Here is a 13,029-nt window from a genome sequence, read left to right on the forward strand (position 1 = left end):
AGAATCCCACTGACCAGGTGGTATTAATTGTAGAGTCCTCCAGTTGCTTAACAAAACACCAAGACCATACCTTTCTAGTCATCTTGGACTCTGATAAAATGTAAGAGTTTTAATAGGCTCTTTCACAAACCTTTTCCTTCCACCTACTGTGATGCAAGCTGTTTGTAGATCCTTAGGTGACTCTTAACTATTCTTTCAAGTAGCCTGCGTGTATTGGCATTGGGTACTGAGGATAGCTGCTCAGCACCAATGATTTTCCTTGTTTCTCACCACTGACATTTCTGGCGGCACAGTGGCTGCTGTGAGTCTGTCTGGCTTGCCTCAGCTTTGAGTCTGTCCGTTCAGTTCTCTCATTTCTGCTTTTTGTGTCATGGGGTTAGGCTTGTGGCAATGAGGAAGTGCTCCGTCCTTAGCTGGAGGTTGATGTAAGTTAAAAGATGTTATAAGCGGCAAAACAACAACTCCCATGTAGATGGTTGTTATCACTTTTATCTTTTGAGCTCAAGGTTTATATTTCTGTTTGCATTTTCAAGGTTTTAGGTCAGAGTTTAAAAATTGCACCCAGTTCCTAGGGTCATTATAGACAGGTGTGGTGACTGATGTGCAGTCTTCTGTAAGAGCTGTGCATGTGTGCTTGTGTGCCTTCATTCACTGATCCGTAAAAAAATATTTGTAAATGCTTGCTATGTCTAAAGATGTGTTTTAGTAACCTGAGGTGCTTTTTTTTTTTTTTTTTTTTAAGGGGGAAGGCAGTGGAGACATTGGGAGCTGTTTAGTGTTCACAAAATATAAAAAGGATAGAGACCCACTCTTTAGAGTAGTTCTAGATCATCCCTGGAGTTCTTTGTTCAAACAAGTTGTTATAGTGAAACCCAGTATGTCAAAATCCCAAGCTGAACTGCAGACATGTAGTGAGAGAGGTTGAAAGACCCAGGACACCACCAGCTCAGCACCCTTCCTTGTGGCCTTTGCAGACAGGTTCCTTGGAACCCTGAGGTGTCTGTTAGCCCAACTGGAAAGACCCTTCTGCATACTGTGACAAAGTGTTTTTAAAAAAATGTGATGCCTTAGACTTTCCCATTGTAAACAAAACAAAACAAAACAAAACAAACAAACAAAAAACCCAAAAAAGAAAAAAAAAAAACTTTGATTTCCCATCATCACAAAGTGAGAGGAAAACTTTTTTCTTTTACATGAATTTTTTTTCTTTAAAGAAAAGTAAAAGCTATTTTTAGGCTTGGCTAAATGTTTTAATTCTATAAACCTCTGTACATCTTTCCTATGGAAAGAGAATTGAGAGAATTACTGAAAAGTTATTAGTTGATGATGGATGCTAATGGACTGTCCAGGAGATTAGAATCTTATTTGGGGTACCTACTGATAGATTGCTTTATATTATAAGGGTAGAAGTTTGACCTATGTATGTATTTCCAGACATACTATAAGGCATGGTGATACATGTCAGTCATCTGTGAGTTATAAATCTTAGCAAATTGGTCTGAATGCTTTAGTGAAAAGAAATGAATCAAAGGGACAGGTCTGCCTTTATTGCTTGGATTAAAAAAAATCATATATTCATGTATATTTTTTACACTTAAAAAAACCAAAAAGGTAATGCTACCTTATAATTTTACTGCACATTAAAAATGCAGATTTAAAAAATTCTGATTGTGCTTTTAGTAGCTAATAATTTAATAATTCTTTTTGATCTTTCCCTACTTTTCCAACCTTCTTTTCTTGCTTGATGTTAGGAAACCCAAACTGAAAATGCCTCCAGTTTGAACAGGTTGAACTTGTGGCCTTGGTGATAATTGTTACTTTACAATCAATTTTTTATTTTAATCTTATTATTATACCTTTTGTCCTACAGACTGGTGAATTTTCAGCTCGTTTCCTCTTGAAGTTGCCGGTGGATTTCAGCAATATTCCCACCTACCTTCTCAAGGTAAAAATATACGATATCAGTGTGAGAATGTAAATGAGCTTTTAAGGTAATTATTTGACTCTGAATATTTGTATGATTGGCTTGCCTGCATTTTGTTCAGATGATGAATTTATTAAAAATATTTACTATACAGGGGCGCCTGGGTGGCGCAGTCGGTTAAGCATCCGACTTCAGCCAGGTCACGATCTCGCGGTCCGTGAGTTTGAGCCCCGCGTCAGGCTCTGGGCTGATGGCTCGGAGCCTGGAGCCTGTTTCCGATTCTGTGTCTCCCTCTCTCTCTGCCCCTCCCCCGTTCATGCTCTGTCTCTCTCTGTCCCAAAAATAAATAAAAAATGTTGAAAAAAAAAAAATTAAAAAAAAAAAATATTTACTATACAAAGATTACTGAGTTTGTTATCAAAAAGCTAAAATAGTAGCCCTAAAAGTAATTTCAAAGTGAATTTTCCTTACAAAATAAAATCCATAATAAGTAAACTAAATTTGGGGAAAACAATCACTGTTAGTAATCTTATTGGGAGGAGAGACTCTCATGGAAGTTGTCTAAAAGGCATTCTTTGGGTAGGATTGCATATTAATTATTGTGTGCTAAAGGGCATCTCATTTTCCTTATTTATGTCAGTAGTTCATCTTAGGCACCTTCATTGTTGGGCTGTCCAGAATTGATTTAGACCAGTGTATATGGCATTCTTTTTTTTTTTTTTTTTTAATGTTTTTATTTATTTTTGAGAGACAGAGAGACAGCACAAGTCGGGGAGGGGCAGAGAGAGGGAGACACAGAATCTGAAGCAGGCTCCAGGCTCTGAGCTGTCAGCACAGAGCCCAGTGTGGGGCTAGAATGCATGAACTGTGAGAACATGACCTGAGCCTAAGTCAGATGCTTAACTGACTGAGCCACCCAGGTGCCCCTATATGGCGTTCTTTAAAATGTGTTGCAGGCAAGGTGTGGCTGGGGGAGAGTCACTTTGGGCTGGGGTCTGCAGATGCTTTGCACATAAGAGGCAGAATCCCAGTGACTAGGCTGTGGTTAGCATGAAAGAAACCAAATGGACCAGGGAGCAGGTTTGAACAGAAAGTCGTAACACAAGGCCTAGGTTCATCACAAATGAGGATCTGGGTTGGGATTTAAGATATAGCTAGCTGCCCTCAGCCCTGTATTTCAACGTGTAGTTGTATAGCTTTAGTCTAATGGAAGAGAAATGTCTGCCTTCCTAATTTGATGTTGTGCAGAGAGTTAATGGTATTTACAATCATTTAGAGAGAAACAAACCTTGTACAAGTTTCCTGGTATATTGTAGCCATAAATAATACTAGATACTAATCTTGATTGGAAGTATGGTTTGGTGGAATATAAGCTATAGACCGTAGAAAAGATTACAGAACACTTTTTATTTTTTATTTTTTATTTTTGAGAGAGAGACAGAGTATGAGCAGGGGGTGGGGGCAGGGTGGGCAGGCAGGAGAGAGGGAGACACAGAATCCAAAGCGAGTTCCAGGCTCTGAGCTGTCAGCACATAGCCCTACATGGGACTCGAACTCATGAACTGTGAGATTGTGACCTGAGCTGAAGTCAGATGCTTAACCGACTGAGCCACCCAGGTGCCCCAAGGGAACGCTTTTTAAAATACATTCTACTTGGGGCGCCTGGATGGCTCAGTCAGTTGAGCGTCCGACTTCGGCTCAGGTCACGGTCTCACTATCCGTGAGTTCAAGCCCCGCGTTGGGCTCTGTGCTGACTGCTCAGAGCCTGGAGCCTGTTTCAGATTCTGTGTCTCCTCTCTCTGACCCTCCCCCGTTCATGCTCTGTCTCTCTCTGTCTCAAAAATAAATAAACGTTAAAATACATTCTACTTGGGGCGCCTGGATGGCTCAGTCAGTTGAGCGTCTGACTTGGGCTCAGGTCACGATTTCATGATTCACGTTTCAGCCCTGCATAGGACTCTGTGCTGACAGCTCAGAGCCTGGAACCAGCTTTGGATTCTGTGTCTCCCTCTCTGTCTGCCCCCACCCCCCTGCTTGTACTCTGTCTCTCTCTCTCTCAAAAATAAATGAAACATTAAAAAAAATACCTTTCACTCAAGGTGGGGAAATTATTTTCTTTCACCCTAAGTAAAACATGGGAGTTTTGTGCTTCATTAAACTTTGTTTTTAATTTCTCATTGACTAGTTTTCCACTCTGTGTCTAAGGGTTATGAAGTCCAAGTAAGAATGGAAGTCAGCAATGTATATCAGTTTCTCCACACTCCTGTTGTGGAAAATATGCATATTATATCTGTGATTACCAAGCATAATTAATTTGGTTTTAGCAATTACTATGCTCTATTCGAGTAGCAAGCAGTCTCCTTGGAAACTTAGATCACAGACTCATCGACCCGCGTGGATTCCAGTTAAAACCCTATTTCAGCTCATTTAAAGCCAAATTCAATAGTATATGAGAGAACGTTATTTCTATAATCACGTCAATCCATTATTTATAGTGACAGTATCTGTTTTGATTTGTTGGGCCTTATCAGTTCGATGGGTTGTCTTGTTTATTTGAATCTAATGTTGCCCCTGCTCGCGTTCTTGAGGGTCAAGGCAAAAAATATATCTTGTATTATAATCTAATTTTTTTCTTTTCAAAATCAAATTTCCATATTTTCTACTCTAAGAGTCCTAACTTTGTATTATTATGTCCTTACTTTCCTTGCCAGTCAGATAGGAAAAAGGTGGAAACTATTTGGCAAAACCGGAAAGCTTCCCCCCAACCCCCCACACCCCCAAGGTACTATGAAATGACGTTTCTACCATAGATGAAATGCCTACATTGCAGCACTGATGTCTTTCTGGATCTTTAATCCATGCAAAAAGAATAAAGCCACAAGGACAGAAAAAGGAAGGAGAGAAGGAAGGAAGGAAGGAAGGAAGGAAGGAAGGAAGGAAGGAAGGAAAGAAAGAAAAAAGAAAAAGAAAAAACTTTCTTGTATAACACAAAACAACCAGGAAAAAAATACCTGCCTAGTGGAAGTAATCCAGAATGCCCATTAAAGGTTTTAAAATCTAAGTTCCTAAAGTTTTCGTATCATAACCTTGGGACATTTGGCTGTACTACTCTAAAAACTGAGTTTGCATTAGGAACTGATTTACATATTATTAGCATTTGGATGCTCCTAATCTGATTACCAGGCTGCTATCTGATAGTCTCAGTCCCAAAATAAAGTCTTCAGATTCTTAGGATGAGGATACTGTTCAGCATCAATGTAGTTTTGCCTCACCATCCCAAAGAAATGAAAAGTGAAGTAGAATTTTAAATATTGAAATAACATGGAGTTTGACGACATACTGATTTGCTACAGTGAAATTTCTTTGTACCATGATGAAGCCATCATCCACGTAATAAGTTTATATTTCCAAGCATACTTCTTTTATCCATGAAAAGAATTTTTTCATGTGAGAATGAAAAATCCATTAAATATTCGATGATATGATTTTCCTTAATGTTATACTTTCGGCATATATGGTTCTTATGTGGACTAGAGTGAATTTATTCTGAGAATGAGTCCTGACTTTAGTGTCTAAATTTTATTCTTGGATGAGGTAAGTCAGTGGGTCAGATAAATCACTTACATAAGAACTCAGGAAAAAAAAAATACTTCTGTATTAATTAGGATTCTTTATTTGTGGGTGGTGGAAATCCAGCACAAACTACCAGAAATGAAATGGGAGATGTAGTACAAATCCCCTGTTTCTGTGGTCCACATAGCAGGATAATCTACAGATAGACATAGATCAGCTTTCCCGTGTCCGTCCCACTTGGACCAGGTATGCACCCTTGAACTTCTCAACTGGTGTGTTTATGTTGAGAAATTGTGGTCCCAGAATAAAGGGCAGATTACTGAAATGACAAAAGTGTAAGAGTCACTCTAGTTACTAAACCAGAGAAGGTTGTATGTTATCTCACTATGGAGTATGGCTTCCCTGAAAAAGAAAAACTGCTTTCCAGCCTCATATACTCAGGTTTAATAATTCTCAGACCCAAGAATAAAGACAAGAACATACACAAGTCAGTTTTCATCACATCCTAAAGGAAATCAAGAGCAGCAACTTCTAATGACTAGGATTCAGCCTCGTGACCTGTTCTTTGAGAAAAAACATACACTAAAAATTCATTTTATGGCAGTTGTGTAAGTGGTTACTGGAGTGTCTCTACACTGGGTTCCATCGAGCCCTGGCCCAGCCCAGCGGTAGTACCATAACCAACTTACTACGACTGAAGTACTTGGACTTCTGGTTTCTACAGTAATCTTCTCAGCATCATTTAACTTGACACAGTCTGAAGGATTGCTTGCTACAGTAGGTTAGTCCCACTGTGGTGTCTGAATCATAACGCTGTATGGAAATGAATTGAAGGTGAAAAAGCTGCATTGGGCCGTGTGTGTTGGGAGATGAGGTGCTCAACCTTCTTACCCTTCAGAAGCCACCATGGCTGATCAGTCAGGGCACAGTCAGTGCAGGGTAGTGGAACACAGGTCACTCTGCCAAACAGAGGCAGACAGCAGGAATTAAGGTCAGGTTATCCAGACAGCTTCCAGGGCCCAGGACAGGTAGAGAGTCTCAGGCAGATATCCAGACTGAAATCCTACATGGTGTAAGAAGGTCATTAACATGGGGGAGAGTCCAAGACTACTTGTGTGGGAAGGAGCTGCCTCCTCAACCTGACATTGACTGGCGGGTTCAACCTGCTTAGTCATCCTTTTCTCTTATCACATGTAGGTTAGCAACTGCAGGTGCTCTCAGGGCCAGGCAGGTACTGAGGAGGCATGAATCTGGCTGGATGTATATAACACGGTAAGAAATGGTGAGAGCCGTAGAGAGCCGGCACGTGTGTGCTTCATGTAGAGCAGCAGCTGCTACTCAGCTACAGAGTTGTTGCCTGTGAAAGTGTGGGCCTCCTGCCGCCACATATACAGATGTTATGAAAAGGAGCCTAGATTCTCAGGGGTTTTTATCTGGAAAAAATGGCTGCTTTTTAAGTGACGGCAACGGATAAGTATTTTTTTTAAACACCGCTGGCCAAACAGAATACTTTTGTGTGTTGGCCACGGCAGTCTGATAGCCAGGTAGGCTGTGGAAGGGTGTTCTGGAGAAAATCTCAGGCAGATAAGGCACCACGCCCCAGGGCATAGGGTGGTCATCCGTTGCCGGACTATGAGAGCAGTAGATGGATTGGCACCACGTTTCGCCTTCAGATGTACAGACGCTGATTCTGAACTAGGGAACCATTTTGTATTTGTCAGTGTTTCCAGAGAAACAGAAAAAACAATACTTTTGAGAGGATATTTATTACAAGAATTGGTTTACAAGGTCACGGAGGCCAAGAAGTCTACAGTGTGCCGTCTGCAAGCTAGAGAACCAGGGGAGGAGAGGAGGCCCTGGTGTAAATCATGGAGTGTGAAGGCGAGCGAGCCAGGAGTTCTCATGTCAAGGGCAGGAGAAAATGGACTTTCTGGCTCAAGGGAGGGGAGGAAGAAGGGGAAAGGAGGAGAGCAGGAGGAGAGGGGAGGAGACAGAGACAGAGATGGAGACAAAGAGGGAGAGAGAGAATTCATCCTCAACCTTTGTGTTCTGTTGGGGCCCTCAAGGAGTGGATGACGCCCTCCCCCGTTGGTGAGCGTGGATCTTCTTGACGAAGTCTCCTGGTTCAAATGCTAATCTTTTCCTGAAATGCCCTCAAAGAAACACCCAGAGATCGTGTTTCACGAGCTATCTGGGCACTACTTAGCCCTGTCAAGTTGAAACATAGAGTTAACCATCACATACGCATCCTGTTCATAAGGCTGGTGAATTTGTGACTGGAGCCACTAACTAAAATAGAACTAATGTATAATTTCATAGAGAAAGCAGTTTAGACCTAGATTTTTGGGTATTCTAGGGCATAGAAAGTACATTTTAAAATTATCTCCTGAGGTGTGTATTGTGTTTTCCTTTGGGATATGTGGTACACCAAAATTCTATTGCATATTTATTGGATACTTTTCCACTTTGATTGATATCATATTACATGACAGAGATCCATATGAAGTGGCTTGGTACCCTGAGATTGTTTTAGGAGCCTACGGAACCAAAGTAAATTTGGGGAGATTGCATCTGTTCAGCATGGTCTTGTCTGGGAGAACTTACAGAAGTGGGCATGAAGTTCCAAGGGTCCTTGGATTCCATTTAACTCCAGATGATGCCAGTTAGTTTTAGTCAGTGGTTCCCATGCTGGGCTGCACTGATTGCTGGCCCTCCTCAGGCCAATGAAACTGGAATTTTTGGAGGTGAAGCCCAAGTATCATATTTTAAAAGTTCCCCAGGTAATCCTGATGTGCACCCAGGGTTAAGAGCTACTGCTCTAAGTAAGAGCTATGGATTTCTATTTTGGCTTAATAGACTCAGACGTAAATGGATTTATTGGCACAGTGATGGCATGACTGCGGCCCTCCTTGGTGCCTCCAGCCTCATTTATTAATGGGCTGGCAGTGATAAGCTTAGAATGGTGGGAGTGAGGAGAGGGAACCAATTGGTATTGAATAAATACTGTTTGTAAGAACTGGACTAGGTACTTTATATATGATCTCATTTAATATTCTCACCAACTCTGCAAGGTAACTTTTTCCCTTCATGTTTTTAAATAGATAAGGACTCTGGAGGCAACATTATATAAGTGATCCAGGTAGCAACTTGTGGAACTGGGATTTGGATGCAGGTTCCTTGGCTCTAAAGCCAGTGGTCTTTCCAGCACACCACACTGCAGCAAGAAACACTTTGTATTGCTAGATTATTTTCACTTTAGCTGTCAGAATGGGAAGCTAGGCCTCCTTACATCTGTCTTGCTGTAGAAAGAATAAATGAGATTGAGGAAGGACGCTAAAGTGAGAGCTGCAGTGGTCTGTGTTCCAAGGTAAATCTATCCGGAGTGGTTTTCAGAGGTGAGATGTTGATGTGCTCTGTGAAGCCCTAAAATGGGCAGGACAAAGGAGGAGAGTGACACGGGTGTCCCTGGATAAGATGAAGGTGGGAGATGCAGTGTGCAGGGACTCCGGGGACACCATGAAGAAGAGAAAAGGTAGTCAGAAAGGGCTTGAATGGAAGTGACAGTGGAAAAGAGGTGAGACATGGGGGAGCCCAAGACAGCCTTTTGTTCTTTGTGATGTGGAGTTAAGGTGGTTGGAGATCTGACCTGCAGGGATGCTGAAACTCCCCGCCACTGGGGAGAGTTTAATTGTGTTAACACATGAATCATTTTGTTTTAACTTAGGAGGTCAGGCCGACTTGGAAATGGGAATGATGCTGGATCAGGTAGAGTCTGAAAAGTTAGTGAGGAGGAAGAGATGGGATCCAGGCCCTTCTTCTCTTTCCTTGACTTACACCGTAGAGTGACGTTAGGGGGATCTTAGTGGGACCCAGCAGGTGACAGAAGGAAGACCTGGAACTGGGGTAGCTCCAGAACCCCTCTACCCTCCTCCCTAGTGTCCTCAGCTGCTTATAACAACTGAAGCAGAGTGTACAGAATGGGCGTGGCTTCACTCTATCTATCTATCTATCTATCCATCCTTCTATCTGTCTCTCCATCCTGTAACCCTGACCCTGACCCAGACCCTGACCCAGACCATATTGACTTGGCTTGTTTGGCCTTCAGTGCAATACTACTGTGCAGAACCCTGAAGTATTGATTTTGACTTAAAGTGATTTTGATTTAAAGTGATACTAGAATCTGTAGAGGATTAGACAAGCAAAAAAAAAAAAAAAAAAAAAAAAAAAAAAAGAATACAAGGATAATTATGGTTCCCAAATATCTTATACTATAGTTGGTAAAATATAGTTAAAAACATTAATTAAAAAAAATTAAGCACTAAAAAATAAAAAAATAAGCACTAATTTGCATGCTACATGTACAGTAGGCCTTTAAAAATGCACAGATTGTTACAGGTTGGAATTGTTAGAGAAACCTTTGTGACCAAGTTTAGGCATAAACTAGACCCTGAAAGAGGCATAGCTTTTAAAGACTGGAAAGGGAAGAGAGACAGCTAAGATGTCGTTGATCAAGTCATTCTTGGTGGGACAGTGGACACGCTTGATTTAGGGAGCAGGGAATAATAATCTAGGCTGGAAGAGAAATTTCTTGCAGAGCATGAGAGAGAAAACTGGAAAGATGCCTTGGAAAGATCTTGAATGCTTGAAGAATGATTTCAGACGTCATTAAGCAGGTAGTCCTGATCTCTTTACCCCTGGGTTATCATGGTAATGGCTTCCTATTTTATTTCTTTGGCTTCATTCCCTCCCTTGTCCAATTTCTCTGCAATATTACTGCTAGGGTAAGTCTCCTTTAATCTTCGCTTGAAACAAATAATGGTTTCTTGGATCCTGCTTCCAGAGCCTAGCCATCCGTGCAGTGCTATTTTATTCTATTCCCTAACTGTGCTATTAATCTGAGATGGGAGGCTCCCCTCCTTGTCCTGCCAGTGTTGTGAGAATTCACAGTACTGTCACTTTGCTTATATTCCCCCTCACAGCTCTGAAACCCCTCCTCTAATCTTTTCCTAGAGAATTTACTTAATTGACATAAGAATGAAGCGAGGCCCTAAGAAGTTTCATTTACTTGCCCAAGACTGTTAAGTGTTTATTTGGAGCTGTTGACAGAATATCTAGTCTTCATTATTGACAGCTGGGACTAGAGAGGAGCTAAGTGATCAAAGTAGAGAAGAGGATCATGAAATCAAAATGAGGAAGTGTAACATACAACTATGGGGAAGCCAAGGCCTGAACTTGGAGGGCCCAATGGAAGAGAGTTGTCATCTAGGTAGAAGCCCAGAGTTGTGTAAGCCAAAGATTTAAAAATGTTAAATGAAGAAGGGAATGCTCAAATGCCATTGAATGAACAAGATTAGACCCAAGAAAAAGAACATTTGCTTTGCCTGGAGCCATAGGGAGGGTGAGAATAGAGAACACTGCAGTATAATGGTCAGGGAGAGACCAGATTGTTGGTGGTCATGAGAGTGCAGGTGAGTAGGAAATATACCCAGTGGGTATTTGGCAAAATGAGTTTGGGAGATGGGATGGAAACTTGAAAAACTGAAAAGACCAAGTGAAATTGTCAAGAAGAAACAACTGAAATGATAGCATACTAGCCAAAACAGTCATGGAGAAGGTTTTTCAGGCAACAGCTTTAATTCATGACAGACTTGAATATGATAATCTTACTGGTGTTCTCTCTTTGGAAAGTTTCAAGGGAATATGGCTGGGGAAACCAATTTTAAGTGGTACTCTCGTTCTTTCATATAGTCAGGGAAAATAGGTAATGGCATGCATGTCAAAAAAGTGTGTGTGACAGTCACATTTTGTGACTTATCAAAGATTGAGTTTTAGTAAATTTGCAGTTTTGAAATTTCTCATTCTTCTCACCTTCCCTTAGAAACAGGGGAGGATTTTACATTCTGTGCACCCATAAGAAGAGTTAGACCAATGAATTTCTCTGGGATTTTTTTTTTTTTTTTTGATGAATTCTTGCACTGTCCTTTGTTATTTGGAATTGTTTGAAAGTTTATTTAGTTTTACATATTTGCTGGGAAGGAAACTGATAATTTCCCCAAAATATTCTCTTTATTTGAAGTCCAGCAAGCTTGTTAGGGTGATATATATTGACTATAGTCATTTCTCTGCAAGCATAAGATAGCAAACATTAAAAAGGTTTCTGATCCTGACAAATGACTATAAATTCAAAGGATGACCTCACAAAGATTTTTCTCTAAACCACAGATTAAATGATGCCTCAGAATTTGAGACCTTTTAGTTTAGGGAATTTCTTGGATCCAGTAAAGTCACGCTTTTAGAAATAAAGATTGCTTTAACTCATTCTTGTGAAATCTGGTTTTAAGGCAAAACAGTTGTCTGGTGCTTGAAAGACCATAAAGAATTCATAGGGAACCCTCATCTTATCTCAAAGGAAACAGTTTCTGTCTAGTCAAATAGGAGAGGGCATACTTTTATAAAAGTGGGAGTGTGTACCTGGAAGAAAGTACCATAAAAGCAGGGTGCTGTTTATTCTTGTAATGAGTCTGATTTATCATTGCTAAATTTGAGCCAAATTTAGCATTTGAGACTTAATCGCAAAGAAGGTAGTGAGATGATCTGAAAACTTACTCTTCAGGGAACTTCCCTTTCTTCCTTCATGAAGTAGGGGACCCATGGCTGCTTTTAGTTCATTGTCCTTGTTCCACCTCCCTCCTCTAGAGAGAGAAGCGGGGCTTAGAGAAAAATACACTCTAAATCAGGGGCCCCAAACGTCTTCTCTAAAGGGCAAGATAGTAAAATTTTAGGCTTGCAGGCCATATGGTCTCTTTCACAACTACTCAGTTCTGCTGTCACAGCATGAAAGCAGCTACAGACAATATGTGAATGAATGAGTGTGGCTGGGTTCCAATAAAACTTTATTTTCAAAAACAGGCACTGGGCTGGATTTGGCCTGTCGGCAGTTGTTTGCCAATCCCTTTTCTAGACTATGGAGGGGAATATTTCTTCACAAAACCCTGGGGACATCACAGAAAGATAAGTAAAGGGGTTTGGTTCAGTGAGGTTGAGTGGTTTTTAATACCATGATCTCTCAGTTTATATATTACTAGAATCTTCAGTGTGGTTGAAGACTCCCTCCTACTCCTTCCTCCTTGTTTCCTTTCCTTCCTTGTTTTCATCCTTCCTTTATTCCATCTTCTCTTTTATTTTTAAATAATCTGTTAGTAACATGTAATTTACTGAATTCTCTTCTGAGTCTTAGTCTCCCTGCTAAAATGTGGTCAGGCTATCCCTCCAATATTATTAATGAGATAATGAATATGATGGTACTTAATATATGTCTGAGCTTGCAGTAGACAAGGAATAGAAATGGTTTTGATTTTATTTAGTCATTTAATTTGTATTTCAAAGTATCGAATTTATTGTGGACTAGGAAGAAAGTAAGTATTCTGTTGAAAGTAAGATAAACTATATTTGTTGCTTCTTGTTTCCTCTGTCCTGACTTCCCCCATCTAGAATTCAAAGCCCAAATTTACACTTGCCCTAGATTTCCAGAT

General features: G+C 40.6%; 1 protein-coding gene across 4 annotated transcripts in view; it reads left to right on the top strand.

Annotated features, from left to right (window-relative positions):
• The window catches only part of BABAM2 (BRISC and BRCA1 A complex member 2), a 401,610-nt gene that overhangs the window by 142,383 nt on the left and 246,198 nt on the right, over positions 1-13,029 (top strand). For all 4 annotated transcript variants that reach the window (XM_058682896.1, XM_058682897.1, XM_058682899.1 and 1 more), the window contains one exon: positions 1,871-1,945. In XM_058682896.1, the coding sequence (XP_058538879.1) occupies positions 1,871-1,945 (75 nt within the window). The remainder of the gene's footprint in view (positions 1-1,870; positions 1,946-13,029) is intronic.

The sequence above is a fragment of the Neofelis nebulosa genome, chromosome 9 (genome assembly GCF_028018385.1).
Source record: "Neofelis nebulosa isolate mNeoNeb1 chromosome 9, mNeoNeb1.pri, whole genome shotgun sequence".
NCBI lineage: Eukaryota > Metazoa > Chordata > Mammalia > Carnivora > Felidae > Neofelis > Neofelis nebulosa.